The sequence below is a fragment of the Magnolia sinica genome, chromosome 1 (assembly GCF_029962835.1).
Source record: "Magnolia sinica isolate HGM2019 chromosome 1, MsV1, whole genome shotgun sequence".
In the NCBI taxonomy this organism is placed as follows: Eukaryota; Viridiplantae; Streptophyta; class Magnoliopsida; order Magnoliales; family Magnoliaceae; genus Magnolia; species Magnolia sinica.
Window position 1 is genome coordinate 37,431,726 of NC_080573.1, and position 20,354 is coordinate 37,452,079.

Here is a 20,354-nt window from a genome sequence, read left to right on the forward strand (position 1 = left end):
TCGGTGGAGAGGAGGAGAAGGATTCAACATTTCATGACAGTGCATGTAACACATTACCAGTGCCTGTTTTGGTTCGGGTACATACGTGTGAATGATTGGGATTTAGGGCTGAATGTTGACCAGAGGCTATGATCTTAAATGGTCAGTGTAACAAATGGTTTAGATCATTAAAGATACGATTCCGGTTAATTCTTTTTATCAAATGTTTGAAAAATGACTGATTTCAAAATAAACAGTTGAATGATCTTATCAATGCAAAACAAGTAATTCATGGGATTCTTTGAAGCATCAAGGTGTAGATGTATGGTTAGTCTGTCAAATTGACTGACAAATTGTGATTTATCATATGGAGGTGAACGATATAGGGTACATATAAAAGTATTGAATCCTTTTTTAGATTTTAAAATTACAAATTCTTCCTTAACAATCCAAAGGCTTTATAACTTGGCTCAAACGTGGCCCGATATAAAAAGCAAATTGATAGATTTGTTAGGTTAACCTACGGATCACAATGATGGTCTCTATTTAATTTTTAGGTGGGTCATCTAGCTGATATGATGAGAAATCCGATGTATGGTTGATCATATGAATTAGACTTCAAGATGAAAGATATACGGTTCAACTATGTTGGATAAGCATTGGTTAAATTTTCATCACGTTCAGACTCCCACAAATAATTTTTTTGAAGAATAGCATAGGGTTTGAACATATACACATTTGAAAACTTTCGAAGATCAATGGTGTATACACTATAAAAACTTCACATGATCAATAGTATTTTTATAGCCATTGGAATTAGACTTTAATGATGTAAAATACCTTTTGGAGTGTTAGGATTAAGACGAAAGGTTCAAAGTCATAAATGCTCAAGTGTAAATGGCTATATTGGATCCTCTATCTATTTTATGATGATGTAATTGTCCAAATTAAAAGTGGACATTTAGATTGCTAGATTTAAGCCTAATTAGTCATCTCTATAGTTGGTTTGATGAATAGACAAGTATACAAGCTGATATGGAGGTTGATGAATAAATGACTTAGAATTAGTAATGGAATTGGAGAATTTGTACACGTCAATTAAGGATGAGAATTTAGGGATTGATTCATCTACTTGATTGAATAATTTCAAATGGTTTAGGTGCATTATAACATGGTTCAAGGGGTTGATCTAAATTATAGTTTCAATAGTCATTAGTGATTCAGATCTAGGATTGAGATCATAGGCCAAATGACAGGAGATTGATATCAAACTTTATGGGTTCATTATAGATGTTATAACTTGAGATTGGACATTTTAGAATAGACTGATTCAATGTTCAAGTGGGTAATCTATTTGGGTAAATTTTTAATGTAACTAGAAGCTCCTAATTTAGTGATTTTGATATACAAGTCATGGGTCGTGATTAGGTATGTTTAGTGTGAGATCAACTATTAGATTTAGGCTACTTCATGGTCTTGTGAGTGGTGAGAGTAGGTGTAAATAGACGCACATAAAATCATATAATCATTAATTTAATGGATCAAGGTTCACACTAAACAAATAAATCACGCATGTCAATTATCACGACTTGCACAAATTAGTGGATGCATGGATGAATGCAAGTATACACATACAGGTGTACATGGAGGTTTATAAAACCTAGAGTCATTACATTCGCGTGTGTGCATCATGTCACAAGTGGTGCTCACACGCGACCTATCATGGGCTGTTAAGTCCTGGTGCAATTAGGATAAGCCATTGCAAAATTGGTCATAGCAAGTAAGTCCATCGAGAGATTCACTGTTGCAGTGAAATCAGATGATTAAACATATCTTTTATGCTATTTCTAGATATTATAGTCCTCCTTTTTATTCTCCACCGTTTTCTCTTGCAAGCACTTAAAGTGGATTATACGTTCACAATGCATAGTCTACTAAAATTGAAAAATTGTATGAAAGAGTTTAATTGTCATGGTTTCTTTGTGATTGTTACATATAGAATCATCAACGCTTATTGTATCCTAAAAGTGGTTTGCTAGTAACGCGACAACAACGATCTTATATCATCAAAGGGCATGAATCACACTTTAAGGAAACCATATCACATGGGAGCTTTATAGCGTGAAAGTCTATTTGTCTTTTCTATTTTATTTTGGTTTCCATCACTTGCTGGCGATATTTTTCTCAACATTTTATACATGTCATTCATCCATTTTGCCAGCTCATTTCAGGACATGAGCCCAAAAATGAATGCTTACCGCCCAAAACTTCTTGGAGCCCACTGCAGTGTATATATGCATCCAACCTTTCCACGAAGTCACATAACCATGGACGAAGTGAAGACACAAATATCAGCTTGATCCGAAACTTCAGTGTCCCAAAGGAAGTTTTTAACGGTAGGTAAGCGTTCAATATCAATTGTTCCTCTGGGGTGGTCCACTTGAGCTTTCGATCTAACCTCCTAAAATAAGCTGGAAAAATGGATGGACGGTGTGGATAAAACACATACATCATGGTGGGGCTCATAGACCTTTGACACCAGCTAGCTGGCTGGTGTTGGGATCATCAGCCAAACTGCGTCCCCAATTGCCAGTGCACGGGCCGCATGAAGTTCCAGTGGTCCGAATCTATGTGGAGCCCACAAAGATGCCCATGAGTAATCCACTCCATCCATCGGTTTCTCAAGATCACCATGGGACATCAGGCAGATCCAAAACTCAGGTGTGCCACACAATAGGAAACAATGGAATTTGAACACCCACAATTGGAAACTTTGTGGGGCCACAGAAGTTTTAGATCAGGATTATATTTGTAATTACAGTTTATCCCAGTGTTAATAACCTTATGAACGGTTTGGATGGCATATAAGCATCATGGTCATGTTCTCACTCTTTCCAGTCGTGTGACCCACCTGAGTTTTGAATCTGCCTGATTTTTGGACTCTTGACCTATTGTAATTTAAGAAACCAATAGACGGAGTGGATTTATCACGGGCATCTTTGTAGCCTCAGGCCAAGCAATTCGCGTCCCTAATCTCCTCACGTGTAGGAGGGTACATGTATGCTTTAGATCTAGACAATTCATCAGTTTTCGTAACATTCCTTTTCACTTCTGACCCACCTGCCTGGTTTTGGCCCATGAAATATTCGTGGTGGGCCCAAGCTGATGAATGGCCCTAATATCTCACAAGTATTTCAAGCTGACACGTGACACTGAGAATATAAGTCTTTTGTACAATGGTGGGCCCTACCTGGCATGTAATGAGCTTCGAGAATCTGTACTATGCTCGGGCCGAAAGTTTGTACGGCACTTTCGGGTTTTCACCTTGTGAAAGTGAGGCACACGAATTAAATGAACAAAACGTTGATGTGATAGGTGGATGGTCCATCCACTACAAAATTTCATAAATTGGAAGATCTTAGGCCCTAGCCATAGAGTATTTGACCATTTTCCTTTGTCACTTGAAAATAGCTCTTCAGGCATGCACTCCAGTTATAGATTCTAGCTGTGCTTTACATGTACTAGGCCTGGTAATGGTCCAGGTTGGGTCTGAGCCGAGGGGTTTGGCCAAGCTTGACCCATTTAATAAGCCAGTCAAGTCCTAATTTCACCCACTTAAAATTTCTAGAGCCCAAACTCAGCTCGACCCAATCGACTCAAATTTGTACAATTCTAGAAGGTTTTTAATGGTGGGTGTCCACATAACAACTGTTTCCTGTGGGGATGCACAACTGAATTTTGGATTGGTAGGCAGCCCAAATTCAACAAACAAGTATCCATTAATTAGAGGTCTGGATTGTTTAATTAGTCGGGTTTTGTGGATATGATCAACTGAGTTTCTCACTGGACACCACAAGCCAATTTTTCAGAATTGGCCTGACCGAGTTCAGATCTTAGATGGTCCACGCTGTTTTTTAGGACCCAGATCCACTTGGGTGTGGGTCTTTGAACCCTGGTTTCAAGTGTGTTCGGATTGGGTCTGGATCAAAAAAGGCATTTACATGGTCAAGACCACCTGATGGATGGATTAGATTGAGCACATGTGAGACTTTGAGACATGCCTGGTGTGCAAACGGGCTCTCTTAGATATAAGTGGCTTAACTGTGAGACCTGTCCTGAGTTCGCATGTGTGCATTTGTGTGTGTGAGTATGCATCTCATGTATTTTGGTCCCGCGGTCCTACCGGTCAAATTTCAACGACCCGCGACCTTCGGATAGTGATTGCGGTCACCCTCGAGTTTGGTCATGTGGACCCAACTCGGATTGACCCAAGACCTATGCCATTCCGACCGCATCGTCGCCGCGATTCCAGTGCCGCGTCTCATGCGTAAATCCAGCGTGTCCATCAAAAGTTATGGGCCGCGCATTATTTGGACCGTTGATTGCATTTTTGGTGGGACCCACCTGATTGCACATTTCCCCATGTGCACTATTCCCCATGTAAGCCACCTTTAGCCTAGCAATGATGGCTTCTTTTCTCAAGAAAACCATGATGAGATTAGCTTCTCTAGGCAATGATGAGCCACCCTATCCCATGAGCAATGATTATTTTCTCTTTTCAAAACTCATCTTTTTCTAGGAAAGCAATCATTTCAACCTTAGAAACTCTCTCATCTCCCTCTCTCTTTCTTCATTTCTCTCTTCTCCTCTTTGCAAATGTCCTCCATTGCTGAATTTTTCCAGCCCTCTTTCCTCTTCTTTCCCCCTAGATCTAACCATCAAAGATCCATCATCACCATTGAACCTCCTTCCTTGAAGCTTAAGGAGCATGGTGGTTGAAGAATCTTGAAGATCTAACAAGTGGGTGAGCATGTAGGATAGATTGCATGATTCTTATTGTCATAGATCTTTTGTTGCTTCATATGGAGAGTGTAGGACTCACCACATCAATGGTGAAGGTTCACCACTCCTTGGATAAGGTCTTTTTAGCCATCACTTGCATACATGTGATCTTGATGGGGCCATTCTCCATGGACCACATCTTGATGAGATTTCCTTTATTCCTCTCTTCTCCACTTTCTATGGTTTGGATGTAATGATTATGTGGCCCACCTGATGTGCCATGCAACCAGAATTTTTAAATTTTGGGACATCCAGGCCCAAGTTGTTGGACACCCAGGCCCAACTGTGCTGCCTAGTTTTGCTGCTTGATTTGGAAAGCCTTTGGGCCTGATTTTATGGATTTTCTTGGGGAGGTGCTGGGCTTGGGAGTTGTGTGACACATCAGGGTGGACCCCACCTTGTGGAATCTATGATTTATTTCTCATTTATTAAATTTTTGGGCTGATCTAGACAGCAACATGTTGCTGTCCAGATTGCTGGAATTTTTTTTATGCTGTAATGTATGTGTTGTAGGCCTTGTTTGTGGTCTCATTTTTCCTGATTTCTTAGACTTCTCTTTGAGGTATGGACCCCACCTAAAATTATACTAAACCTCAGCTTCAAATGTCCCTATTTGATCACCCAAAAGGGTGGGCCAAGGAGGGTGGACGGTCCAGATTTTTCTGGACTGTCCAGCTACACTGTTTGCTGGAAACTCATAAATATCAGCCTGATTCTGAAATGGTGGGCCACCTTTGTGGACCCCACCTTACTGTATACTTGTATAGGAAGGTTGGCCTTGCAATTTTCCAAACTTACATAGACCTGGGCCCACTCAAATGGGGTGCTAAAGTCAGGGACAGCAGCATTGCTGCAGCAGGAAAATAAAAATCTGGACCTTGCTGTCCATAAATTGCATGAGTTAAATAAAATATTTTTACTATCCCAAAAATCTTAAATTTTTGTAGGGAGGTGTCCCACCCATAGTAGGACCTATCCACAAAATTTCAGGGCCAAGGAATCCTATTTGGGCATCCAAAAGGGTGGGCCAACATACTGGACTGCCAGAAATTTCTGTTGTGCAGTCCAGCAGCATAGTCCCATAAAAATAATATTAAAAAAATAATTTCTAAGAAGTTGGGCCATATTTCTGAATGCCAACTTGTTTTAGGCTTGATGAGGGACCTTGGGTCCAAATTTCAGGAATTTTGGAGGCCCAGAACCCACCCATTGGATGGCCCAAATTCAGGACAGTTATATTCCAGCAATATTTCACCCTGGATAGATTGTATTATTTAGATTAATTTAAATACTTTTGAGTATCCTAAAATTATGAAAATTTACAGGGAGGTGGTCTACCTATGGTGGGACTCACCTACAAATTTTTGGGGCCAATGGAGCCCTGTGTACACCGTGATAAGTGCTGGAATGGCTCACCACGTCCAGGTGTCCCGATTCACCAGATTTTCTTGATGGTCTGTATTATTTAAATTAATTAAAATACTTCTGACCATCCAAAAATCACAAAATTTTTAGGATTCGTGGTCCACCTATGGGAGGACCATCTTGTAAATTTTTATGGCCATCGGGCCCCTGTACTGATCGTGGTGTGGCCTGCAAACTTGGGTCAGTTTTGGGCCAGATACTCAGGCCCGTAGGACTACCCATCACGGGACGCCCCTACCTTGGGCTGTTGCTGGGGCTGTATTCCAGCGGCATGGCCCACTTCTAATGTGTGTTGTGTATTCCCCTCTCATCTGGTGGGACCCACTGTGATATGTGTGGGTCACCATGGGCCAGTAACCCATCTGAATTAAATAAATTTCTGGATTCCAGTAGGCCCAGGAAGTGGGTGGGCTGGAATTCCAACAAGGGGCCCAAATTTGCTCCATAGTGGATTGTTTTGGAGTTGTTGTGGCCCACCAGATTTAAGGGAGTATTGCACACACTCCTTGCCTTATTTCCTTAGATATTTTTGGCCGTAATTAGTGGCTCTTAAGGCTCACCTTTGTGGTGATGTTGGGGTTTAGCCTTAACCAGATTTTTGGTAGTTTGTAGGCCCAATGGGCTGGAAACCTATTTCTTGAGCCCAAGATCGTGTAGGGCCTGACCTTATTGTTTCACGGGCCCAACGTGCCGTCTACAGGCTGACCGTGTGTATTTATTAGCCGTGATGCCCTCATGAAATGCTTAATTATGGGCTGACTTGCGGGGCCCACATAAATGTATAGTGTGGAGGGCCTTGCTAAGTCTTTGGGCTGATGTGGCAAGGCCCACACTGTCAGTATAGGCCTTGCCTATGTGTATTCTTGGGTTTATGGGCTGCCCTCAAGCCCACCATAATGTATGAATTGGATGACTTTTGTTTTGGGCTATTTCTTTAGGGCCCATTATGTGATATAGTATATGCATGTTTGTGTTAGCAAGTAGGCCTTGTGGACTCAGTTCTTTTGGATAGGCCCACTGATCTTGAGCCTATACTCTCCTATCTATTGTGAGGGGCTTAGGGGCAATGATACACAAGAAGTCGGGCCCTTGGCTGCCCATTAAACTGACCCTGTACTTAGGCCAAAAGTGAGGCCCAACTCACTTGTGTTAAATGTGAAACTTGCCCATGTAAATGAATTACTGGGCTGCCCATGAAGCCCACCACAATATGTGGAATTATGACCTTTGTGGTTGGGCCCAAACCTTACTTAAGGGCCCACTATATGGCTTATGATTTGGGCTTGGTGTATGGCCTACTAGTCCACACATTGCTTAGGCCTTAGATCTTTCATTATATGGGTAGTGGTGAGCTACCTCTTGGAAACCAGTTGAGGTTGGATGTCCTCCTGGGTGATCCTAAGGTAAGCTCATAGGTTTCTCTATGGGTGGTTAAAGGCCCGCCATAGACCTTAGGCTATTTATTTAAGGCTCAATATGCATGTATGTAGAACCTACCTTAATGCATGTTTGGTCCAGGCCGTCCAAGCCTTGGATCGCCCGATTGTGGAAGCACTCTCTGCCTTGGGTTGCTGCTGGACTCACAATCCAGTAGTAGGCCTACTTGATCTTTTCATGATATATACACACTCTCCATCTGGTGCGGTCCCCTAGTGAGTATAGTTGGCCTTCATGAGATTATTTCCACATACTCAACTAATTTCTGGACCTTAGCAGGCCCAGGAAGTCAAACGGGCCAAAAGTTTATCAAAGGGCCTTCAATGTACAATTTTATGGTTACAACTTTATTTGGCTGTGGGGCTCACCATATTGAGAACTTGTGTACGTGTTACATGCTTATGCTTTCTTATAATCCTTGGGCTTAATCAATGCATTCTTTTGGGTCACTTTTAGTGATCTTATGAGGACCACCATCTTAAGATCAGAATTTTGGGACATCCAGTGAGCCCAGATTGGGCAGGGACATCCCAGCTTGGCCCAACCATACATTAGGCCGACTTCCACCATTTTGATGGACTTGTGGGCTGAGGTAAGGATGGTATTGGGCCCTCGGTTGCCTACTTAAATTGCTAATTATTGGGCTGATGTAGTGGGGCCCATTTCATCGAAACTTAAACCTATTTTTGGGTCGTATATTGTGTACGCGGGCTGCCCACCAAGTCCAACTTAATGCATGGATTCTATGGCCATTGGGAATTGGGCCTTGGGCCTTAATTCCCCTCTTAGAGTCATGTTGTTAAAAGTGGTATTATATCTTTTTATGGCCTATTATGAGGAATATATGTATGTGGTTACTTTTATTTTTATCTTAAATGTAGGCCTTGGGCCTTTTATCCATATAGTTCATGGTAGATATGCCTTTTTGGGGAATGGTGGTTAAATGTCCCCATTATGGACCCCTCTAGGTCTGATTGTATTTAAAAGTGATTGGATACTTATCTTAGACAGTTGCTAAGCTCATTTCTATATTACTTAGACCCGTAGTTGTATGCTTAGTCTTATGGGCTACCCCAGGTAAATGGGCCCCCACTAGAGGTGGGATTCCTTATGGATATTGTCTAAGTACCTAGTCTTGGTTCCTTCTTGGATAGGAGGAATGTCATTTACTTTGTATATCGCCGCATGATGCGCCTAGACCCATCTTCATGACCCATGTGCATCATTGTATGCTTGGATGACACTGTGTGTGTGGTTATGATTGTGTCATTGGGCATTGCATGCTGTCTTCCCGATGGACGTAATATTCCCTCTTGAGCATGTTGGATGCTTGGAATTGATGCATAGTTGATTGTGTGATTCATGCATCTGGCATTGCATAATATATGAGCATTATCACCCTTGCTTCATCAGGTTTGTAGCCTCCACAGATACATCGTGGATGGCCATGTTTGGACACCGGAAATGTTACTTGAGCATACTGGGTGCATAGGATGCCCACGGGTGAAATTCCCAAAACTTTCAGAGTACCAAGGATCTGCTCCAACACCGTGACCGAGTGAAAACTATGAGCGCACGAGGGCCTTATACCATTAGGCCACGACTTCCACTGTCGAGTAGTCGGTTGGATAGGGATATGGCCTTACCTGCCTGGTGTAAGGAGGTATTGCTAGGCTGAGTCTGATTAGCTCGTAAATAGGGTCCGCTACCTTCAGGCCTTGTTGGTGATTGGCTATCCACAGGCGGGTTGTAAGGTCTCTTTCAATCGTTTGATTGTGCGAGTCTGTAGAACGGCAGTCATTCTGCAGTGTAATGGACCCCGGTGATTTCCTTATGATTGGAAATATACTTGACATATGGTTTGGTTATGAGCACTGGCATTACTTGTATCGCATTAGTATTGGCTATGTAAGCCCCTTCATGCATTGTCTTGTTATGGCGTCCAGTACTCATTGCATCATATTCATGATAAGCCTTGGTAAGGCTAGTGATATTCTCATTGAGCATGTCTCCTTCCTGTATCTCCTATTATTCTTCTGTGCACTATTATCACACACTTACACCACCCTCTAAGCTTCTATAAGCTTATGCACGATTGATACGTGCAGGAGATCCTAGGCAGGTGTCGCAGTGGCAGAGTTTGGATTAGAGCTGAGCTTGAGGACCCAGTATTGCATCCTTCCTTTCTTTCTTCTATTATCTTATGTATGTCCTTTTGGACCTCATGTAAGCTTGTAAAAGTTCAAATTCTTAGTGGATTTTGTGATAAGTGCCTTTTTTATTCTCAGATTTACTTGTTGTGATCTTGGGTATGCTCGTATTGGAAATGGTTATATTGTTATGGAAATCCTCCTTGTAGGATCCCAGGATCGGAACCTGCTTCAGGAGCCGAGAATGGGGTACTACGGAGGCTGTTGCGGCCAGAACCGGCCATCTGGTTCCTTGTGAATCCGGTTACCGAGTCTGGGGCGTGACATTAACAAACCTCATTCATCCAAAACTATTACACTTTTAACCCATCTTAGTCCAGACCAATCTAACCCCAACCTGATTTTAACCAGTTCCAAAAATGGGATGGCCGATTTGATCCAAACCAAACTAGGCCCAATTTCCACTACTTAACCCAACTACCCAATCTCAAGATGGGTCCAACATAGGCCCCGGACCAATTAAAATTGGGTCCAGAATAAGTTTTCATTGAGCGAAGCCTTTGATAACATCCCCAAGTCTAGTTGACTTTCTTTGAGTTTTTAAACCATGTCCATCATCTTTTAAGACGGGCTAGATGACTTTCTACCATCATCTTTTTAGACGGGCTAGATGACTTTCCTTGAGTTTTTAAACCATGTCCATCATCTTTTTAGACGGGCTAGATGACTTACTACCATCTTGGAAGGGTTCAGATTGCTATCCATGTACTTTTGAATGGTCCAAATTGCTAACCACCTAATGTTGACTGGTCTAAATTATTGTCCATTGTCTTGGAATGGTCGAGATCAATGCACACATACTTTTTGAACCATCCAAATCACTATCCACAGTTGATACTTGGGGTTTTTTTTTTTTTTTTTTCTCATTTTAAAACATAAGCTAACTCTTGTTACTTGGATTTGACTGAACTCTTCAAAAATGTGGATGATAATATCTAAAGAAACTCTATTTTTAGGTGGTTTATCAAATTAAATCTAAAATATGGGCTGCATTTCATAAAAATCTCTGATATTTATCAACAAAAAAACAATGGTTTGAATCAAATCTAGACCAATCCTTTTATCAATATATGCAAAAAGATATGACCACGTCTTAGAGATATTTTCATTGTTTTCAGAGATAAGCTAATTGCCGCCACTTGGATTTGATAGAAAGTGGTCAAATAAATAGTCCTCTCAAAATGTGAGTTGTGACGTCTAAAGAAATTCGTTTCGAGTAGTTCTACCCAATTAAGCCATTAAAAAGAAAATAAAAGGAAAAAAAAAACACACACACACACACATGGCATTTCATTAAAATCCCTATATATTACTTATGAATTGGGATAGAATTATATGATGACATCATTTGGAAACATGGCAAGATTGACCTCTGCTTCAGTTTTTAAAAACATCACTTCAGTCCAAACATATCAAAAGCCAATCTCCCATTTTCATATCATAGAAAATCAAGTGATGAGCTTCTTTCAGTACCATCTGCAAAAATAACCGGAACGAGGAGAAGAACAAAGCTGCAAGGAAACACTAGTATTTGTAGAACATGCCATGCCACATTACATTCACGGCTCTGGAGCAGATGCTGTCAAGAGCGGGACCCACATGTTGGAAACCAACGGAATGGATGGAATTTCAGGGTGGGGTGGAACAATCGGCATCCAAGGGATCTGAGGGATGGGTGGCAATGGAGGGAGGAAAGCAGTTAGAGGCGGCCACAGCAGCATTTTTTCTGCTACCTTTGGCTTGTCTATGTCCATATGAGGGCGGATAGCCACACACAAATCACTGTAGAGAAATGAGAGACCAATGAACAGCAGAAGCCAGGAGGTGATTCTGGATTCCATGGCTAAGGCAGAGGGAGAAGATGCATGGAATAACAATATTGGGAGTGGTTTTATATGGAGAGAATAAAGAATGTGGTCATTGTCAGTTGGTGTCCATGCCCAAATGGTGACCCACCTAATCTGACCTTCTTAACAATGTGAACCTTAAGCTACCAGACATTCACTTAAACAAGATAAAGAAGAAGAACATAGTGATCATGCATCTAAGGGTCATACATCACAGATGTGGCCAAATTGAAAATGCAAAATTCAATGGTTGCAATCACCAGATCAATGTGACTTTGGAATACACCCAGTTACAATGGTGTCCACCATTTGGTCCTGATATCTGACTTTGGGATACACCCAGTTACAATGGTGTCCATTATTTGGTCCCGATATCTACAGGTACCATGTCTACAATAGATGGATCTCAACCATCTAAAAAATGGGGTGATTCATCATGTTGGTCTGCTCTCGTATCACCATCAGATCACCATCAGATCACAATCCGACGGTTGCACACCAATAAACAAAATTCAATGTGTATACACTACTACCAGGACACTCAATCATTCATCCTGCTCAAAGCCTAATACTTCGGTTAAGTAGGGAGTGAGAAGCCCATGCACTTTGCATGTCTGCAGCTCACCAGCCCACTTGCTGCGGAAAACTGCCTCCGTAGGAAGGAACCAGATTCCCGCTCATCAGCAAATGTATCATTTGCCTGCATTTTGCCACACACATGATTAGCCACATCTGGTTCCCATGGTTACCATTCATCTAATGTGCCTCTTTTTTTATCTTTCATTTTTTTTGCCCTTTTTTTCTTTTTTGGGGGAGACCCGCTCCCAGATGTGAAGATTCTGACCATTCAATCTTTACTTTTATTTTTAAATCTACCTTCGGTATGACGTTTTTCTCAGTTATATATGTAGACCATTGCTGTATTTCCCTCATAACCATCTATCTGCAAGCAACCATATCAAAGTGTTCACATTTTCAATCCAGAAGAACCAGGGCATCACACATCCACCGCGGGTCACACAAGATCTGGTGTTCGGATCAGTGATAAAAGAGCCTACACACCAGTGGAAATACCGCAGTTCAGCAAACTGCACATTTGCTGATGGTCAGGACCTTACAATTCTTTTATAGAATAAGAGTTCTACTAGTTAAACATAAAAAAGGAATTACAGGAAGTGCGAGCCCCTAGCTCGATGGCATGAAGTCTTTGCTCCAACACAGCATTTGGTAGGTGGAAATTGGTCAGGTCGACCAGAAGGTCAATTCACCCAAACTGCAGCTCATGTGGATTCTACTAAGCTAAATGCAAAGCAGGTTGGACTGGGGCAAGAAAATAAGCTCACTAAAATTAATGAGTCAGTGTCGGGTTGGGATAGGACCAGCCCATATAGGTTATTAATGGGTGGGCCAGATGACCCACCTAAATATTGGAACTTTTTTTTTTTCTTTTTTCTTTTTTCAGAAGATAACTAACATTAGTTTTTTTCCCCCCCAGACTGCAAATGCTTGGTCCATTCTCTTTATTTAACCAAGTACAGAACTATTGGATGAAAACCAGATCACAATTTGGGGAAAAGTGTCACTCAATGTCGACGAATCCCAACAATTAGTTGGTTGGATCCACCATAAAGTTCTCCTAGTGACAATTTTGTAGTCAAAGATCATTAAAGATGGTGTTCTTAAACAGGCCCATCCAATCGACGATCAGAATCAATGATCTATACAGATTCTATTCATCCATGCTGACCACCATCTTTTTCTAGATAGATAACAGAAGAAATAAGAATATGCAAATATAACACGTATGCATACACACATTATGTATGTATGTACACATCCACTAAGGAATTATGCAATCCTCGACCAAACATGGGCCCATGGTTCGGTAATTCACGCTAGTTGCTTACCACCATGATGGACCATGCACCGAAAAAGCTCCTGGATAGGAATGATCATAGCCTTCTGATTTTTGGCCTATAGATGGACACAGAGATGCAACAAAAATTCCATGATCAAATGAAAAGGAGTTCCAAGATTGGTGGCTAGGATGTTCCAGTCCCAGTGATTTTTGGCACATGATCCATCGATGGTGAGGTGCAACATAAAAATGGTCAGGATATCAAAACATGAGCCCTGCTAATCAGCACTGAAGACCTGAGTATACCATGCAAAGCCTGGGATCCAAGATCCTATAATTCCACTTAAACGTCTTGATAATTGATATACTTATTCCAGCAAGCGTAATTAAATGCATTAACTTTTATTTCTTTTTTCATGCATTTAGTCAACTACAATTACAATTCGAGAATCTCAGTCGATTTAAGATTTTCAACAATTTTCACAACATTGGAGACTACCAGTTTCGGTTCTCAATGGCTTGAAAGGAAAAACGAGAAATGTTACCAGGATTTTATTCGGATTTCTTCCTCCTGAGATTTCCCTTGGGGATTTTGCTGAGTACACCTCTGTCCAGCTTTTGGTACTGGCTCTGGAACTGTCCGAGTGCGTTATACACAAAGTTGTCAACTTGGTCTTCATACCTCTCGTATAGCACCGGCAGAGTATGGGCCGCCACAAAGCCTGAAACAAACCACCGGTTTCTTTCAACATTAATAATTTTCCAGGTTGGGAAGCCTTGTCAAAAGAATACTTCTATCACCCTTCTAAGTTTAATGGCTTTTAGAACCTGGACCATACCAAGATCAATTTCTGTCCACAGTTCGGTCCCAAATGGTGCAGCTGATCAAGACCTGTTCCATCCAGTTAACTAAACACAGAGGATGGTACTTAAGTAGGAGGTGAATATGTTCGACCACTACTTGAATAACCATGAATCTATAAGGGAGCAGTTGATCAATTGACTTGTCTGAATTAATGACTTTCTATCTGTTGAACTGGACAGTATGAACAGTTGCTTTCCCAGGACAGGCCACCAAGTGACCCACCCGTCATTCTGCCCAGTTCTGGTCCAAGATGTTGAGACCAGCTGGTCCATTACGGTTTTTTAAAACACAGCTTTCCATACTCGGTTTAGTTGGTAGGAAGAAAAAAGTTTATTATGGAATTTTAAAGCTATCAGCACTTGGCTGTATCAATTTAGTTTGTAATGTGGAGAAATCATCCAGTGGTAACTCTTTCAACCTCATAGTCCCTAGAGTGGATGGCTGCACCCAAAAAATTCATGCTGGTCAGACGATCATAGCCACACATTGGATGATCTACGACGATCACAAATGAATGGTCTGGAAAAAAAAAAAACAAGTTTTACCAACAGTCAACACTTAGAAGGGAAAATTCCTCCAATCAGCACCTAGAATCATGCATTGGGACTTTCATTTTTTTTTAATGGCTGTGACATTTGGGGTATGCCCATCAATGGCAGGTCCCAACAAGATAATGGTCCAGATATCGTACATGCATGACACATGTTCAGATATAGGAATGCTTTATCACTAATATATATATGTGCTTAACACTAAGGTCTAAGATAGAGCGGGGAGTTTTTAGGTAGATTGTGCTGCAGATAAGGGCAGAGTTTCCAAGAAAAATGGATATATGTATCCACCAATGAATTTTTGGATACTATTTACCATCCCAGCTATATACACCAGTTCTTTTGCTATGAAGAAATAACCTCGATTCTACAAAACAAATCCCAGAACCTTGATCTTACCAGAACTCTACCCAGATGATGCAAAAAGAAGCACAAGCCATGCTTCTCCCATTAAGAAGACTAGAACAAATTGACTGACCTTTGCCACTCAGTAACGAGTAATCGATAGGAATAAATCCAAGCAATAATAACAATGGTATTATTAATAAATCCAAGCAATAATAACAATGGTATTATTATTATTTATTACTGCTACTCTGTGTTATATATGAATTGTACTAACAACCACAGCCTCATTAGTTTTCATCTAGGAGACCAAACACCTCTACTTATCATCAAGCTGCACTCATGCTAGCTAATGAAGGGGAACAAAACTGTAACCATTTGATGGGGACATCACGCGCACTCACGCCCCCCCCCCCCCCTACGCACATATGCCAGGAGGGCCCCACCGTCGATCTGGATCGATGACGATGTCCAGGGAGGGCCTCCTAGCTAGAAGATGAAGTTTTGATTCAAAAGAGTGGGCCCGTTAGTCAAGAAAAGCCCATCATGGGATCTCATGATCGTGGCCCACTAGTCAGATTGATTTCATATTTTAGGTTTTGCTTACTAATGTTATTTAGAACATCATGGACGCTTTAGATTTCTTTGATTAGTTTTTTTTTTTAGTTTATTTCATCGTCAAGTAATAAGTTGCGCACATGGCGCGAGTTTTAAGGTATAGGGTTTTTTTATAAATAGGCACCCCTTGTAGCTTTTTTTCATTTATTGAAGATTAATAAAAATTCTATGTTTTCCTACTCTCTCAGTTGTGAAGCCTAATTGGGTGCGAAGCCCTCCCTTCATCGAGGGGTTAACTCCCGTGATGCGAAGCCACATCTATCCCGATTCGCCCCCATCTATCGCCATCTCTACTACCCATCTTCTACCATCCCTTCTTCTCATCCCACCCCATCATCTACACTTCGAATCAATCATCTATTGCAGCAATTCTCCTCCCCACATCAGAATTTCAGAATCTGGCCCTACAGGAGGGCTAAAACTTCGGCGGAGCACCACGCACAAACCGTACATCGGATCGAGCTGAGATTTGAGGGTTTTAGAGTCCATCACTGGCCGATCAAGGCTAAGGTGGCCTTTTTCTGAATCGTGGGCCCCACACACGTGCGGCCGAGATCACACGCATGTGCGTCTGGGCCATTGTTGTTATCCACGCGTGCGGTACTTCTCTGGTTTGTCTCTCTCCTCTCTTTCACCGCTTTCACCCAAAATCCCCAAACCTAACCCTAAATTACTCAAATCTCCAATTTTATGGCCCTTTTCTCACCCTAGGGTTCCTTGATTTGAAATTGGTGAATCCCTTGGATTAGGGACTGATTACTATGCATGTGTGGATGATTATTTCTTATCTTTGAGTATCGTTTGGTTCATACTTTTTATTGATCCAGCCCTATCATGTGTAGGCCTGGACCCGCATGGATTCCCCTTAATTGAATATTTGGACTTTCATGTGGGATATGAAATTTGTGTAATTGTTTCTAAACTAACGTGATCGTAAGCCTGAAATCTTGCATATCATATTTAATTTTCATGTCTTGCATCACCATTGATTTCAGCAAACAACCCTGGCATCTGAAAATGATCAAAACTCTTTAAATCTAGCGAACTACTAAAGGAAATCTTTATCGTTTCAAGTTCACGTTGCGGATGCCAAAATAATACATCAATTCATGAATCCTCATATCTGTACGCAATCTCTCAACCAAAATGTACAAACTACAGCAAAATTTCAAAAGGCAAGGTGAGGTAGATTTCTCACCGATGTACAAGACAGTGAGAAAATTGCACCAGCTCCCAATAATTGCAGCTACCAACAAGCTCACCACAACCTGAACAGAGTTCTCAGTCATTAATGGTTTAACACTTGAAAATAAATGATAATATAGATCCATTATCCCTGCTACAGAGTTTGAAGTGGGGAATAATTCGGGGAGGCAGATAGGTGCAGTTAGGGAAAAATAGCAAAACTTTTGGGAAAATAAGGAAATTTCAGTGACTGTTGGAAGAAGTGTAGTAAATCAATTTAATTCATGAATCATGGCTGGTTTGACAATTATTCACTAATTCAATAGATGTTATCTATTTAATTGCAATTAATTGACTGACTTCATTTAAATCTCAGAAGATTGTGTAACACTGTCATCATCAATAAGGAATATCAAGCAGAAGATGAAAATTAGAGTAGTTCCAACAGGGAGTAATTCCAGATGGCAAGTAATTGGCAGCAGACGAGCCGCGAAAATGCCAAATTCATTTTCTGAGGGAGTAACTTAGGGCCTGTTTGATTTTCCAGTGCACTGGTAAATACCAGGTAAAAGAGTGATAATTATTTCCCTGTGTATTTACAAGGTACCTGATTTGACTACTTACTTTTTGACACGGAAACCGAAAACATTACAAAATATATATGGGTCCCACTGTGATGCATTTCGTTTATCAACACCATTCATCCATTATGCCTTTTGAATTTATAGTATGAGCAAAAAAATGAGGTATATCCAAAACTCAAGTGGACCACACCATCCGAAAACAGGAATCAAATACTTACCGTTAAAAACTTTGTGAGGCCACTGTTTCTTTTGGTGTGGGCCACCTGAGTGTTGGATCATCCTCATTTTTTGGCTCATGCCTCAAAATATTGTGGTAAAACATATGGACGGAATTGATATATCATATACATTACCTTTACGTTAAAAAATTTTAAATAGCTATTTGAACCGGTTCCCGATGCAGAAGTTTCCCTGGATTTTCAAACGGATGAAATGGTAATAATTACCCATTTCCTGGGTATTTACCCAAGCTCTTGGAAATCAAACAGGCCCTTAAGAATTGTATGCTGAGGCTACTGAAAAAGGCAAATTAGCCTTGGTAGAGGTTCCATAAACTTATACATGTGTGTGCACAGGAGGTGAAAGATATTATCCATTCCATGCTCAACTGGCCTTTCTCCCTCTCAGTTTTTCTTGTTGTTTTATTTATTTTTGTTTTAATAATGAGCAACTTCCATGAGAATGTGCAATATCCACTACTTAAACGTCAATCTGCATGTGTTTTTTTTTAATCTATTCCACCACTTTTGAGCAACTCCAGTCAACTGAGAATGTTCAGTTCACAGGATCTAGAAGGGATTTCAAAGGATCTTTTGGAGACGTCATCCTGCCAATCACCCTCCTTGACACGGCCATTCCATGCTTAGCTTGATTTGGATCATCGTGACTTATTTGATTGCAAACATCGAAGAATCTCAGAGGATCCTGGCTTTAATGTGGTAGCTTCTTATTCGTCCAAGACAGCAGACATGGCAAATTTTGACTGGTCAAGGGGAATCAATCCTGAATTGCTAGATTTGACCTCTCCACTAATACCTATATAAAGAGGAGCATTCAGTTGATCCCAGGACATTACTAGAGAATTCTGAGAGAAGAGAGAGGATTACCTTACCAGGCCTGTATCTTCATTCAGCTCGCTAGACAGTACCCACATTACCTTTAGTTATTACTGGCCAGTCTGCTGGCATGCTTGGTTCATCCCGCATGTTGCCAACAAAAACCTTCAGTTTGTTCTTTTCTGCTTTGTTTGTCTACCAGAAATAGTTTCCATCCTTGAGGCCAACCAGGATTATCTTGAGTAGCAAAAACAGTCATTCCAATTTACTATTGAAAACCAGCCCTCCCCCAAAGTTTTCATTAAGATTAAGTGTTTGGAATCATTCAGTTTACTTTTCCCCCTCCTATGCAATCTAACATATTTATCAATGATTGATGCAACTAGCACTCAACACTTGATATTGCATACTCAAGGAACATTACTCATCGGCAGCGGGCCCATGGCCAAATAGACCAAAGTTAGACCTTGTGCAATCTTCTCAAATCTAAGACTAATGCTTTGCTCAAGTTGCGCGGTGAGGCAATCAAATGTATCACGGCAGCGATTAAGCCATATCATTACAATACAAATATGTAGCATATCAGATTATTTAGCACCTGAAATGTGTTCTTGAAACAAGTGAACTATTATTTAGCTATCTTATAAAATTAGAAATAACAATGGGGCATCACTTTCCTCTTGTTTCTTTCAAGCATGGCTAATTAGATTCTCCTTCATGTTATAAGAAACCAGGGTCTAACCATTGAAGCCTGTTTTCCTATTCACTCCGTCTAACAAGGTTCGACCTCAGTGCTTGATCGATCATGACATAGATTGACTTTTCAACATCATTTGTTTCATTGTTGGGTCCATACAGTGTTCAAAATATCGGTATCGCACAATATATCGCACCCTTGGGATACAGATACGTATCGATTATCGCATGGGATATATCGTTTGTATCGCGTAATTTATCGCATTTTTTGGGAAACATAGGGAAACATTGGGAAAATGTTTGAATTTTTCAATGAAACTTCAGGGATTAATAAAAATGACCTTAATACACACTTTTAAATCATAAAATCTCAAAAAAAAAGTACACATAATAGGTTTCCTTTGTATAGGGTCCTAAGTTATGCGCTGTCTATTTGAACTAAAACAACTATATTCAAATATGTTGCATAACATTTATAAATGCATCAAGACATGTATATCCACACCATCCATCTGTTTTAACACCTTAATTTACGGCACCATACCCAAAAAAAAAAAAAGCATATCCAATTATCAAGTGGACCATGCCATAGGAAACAATATTGATTGAAGGCCCTGCCATTAAAACTTTCTTAGGGCTCACCTTAGTGTTTTCATAGTGTTTATATACAATCCAAAATCTGTTATAAGTTCACATAATCTTGGATGAAAGGAAAAAACAAATATCAGATTGATCTAGAACTTTTGTATCCCTTCAATAGTTAATCACAAATTTTTTCCTTTGGTATGGTCCACCTGATAATTAGATGTGCTTCGTTTTTTGGATAATACACTAAAATGATTTGGAAAAACGGATGA

The 20,354-nt window shown here is 40.6% G+C and overlaps 1 protein-coding gene and 1 long non-coding RNA gene across 9 annotated transcripts in view; both read right to left on the reverse strand.

Annotated features, from left to right (window-relative positions):
- Positions 1–20,354, reverse strand: part of LOC131246018 (reticulon-like protein B8) — a 62,407-nt gene that overhangs the window by 35,127 nt on the left and 6,926 nt on the right. For 2 of the 8 annotated variants that reach the window (XR_009171123.1, XM_058245913.1), the window contains exons 5-6: positions 17,176–17,245; positions 14,882–14,982 (exon numbers count right to left, since the gene is read on the reverse strand). The exons of 1 other annotated variant lie outside the window; for it this stretch is intronic. Coding sequence is in view for 6 of the 7 variants with exons in the window: in XM_058245913.1 (XP_058101896.1) it covers positions 14,882–14,982; positions 17,176–17,245 (171 nt within the window). In the remaining variant the exon portion in view is untranslated. Of the gene's footprint in view, positions 1–11,181; positions 11,676–12,740; positions 12,795–13,565; positions 13,715–13,935; positions 14,321–14,437; positions 14,491–14,881; positions 14,983–17,175; positions 17,246–20,354 lie in introns of those variants that run through there. 5 more of the 8 variants (XM_058245892.1, XM_058245884.1, XM_058245874.1 and 2 more) reach the window with 5 other exon arrangements.
- LOC131246062 (uncharacterized) lies at positions 18,373–19,650 on the reverse strand. The gene is made up of 2 exons (XR_009171144.1): positions 18,853–19,650; positions 18,373–18,781 (listed from the first exon to the last, which is right to left on the reverse strand). It is a non-coding gene; the product is annotated as an uncharacterized LOC131246062 (long non-coding RNA).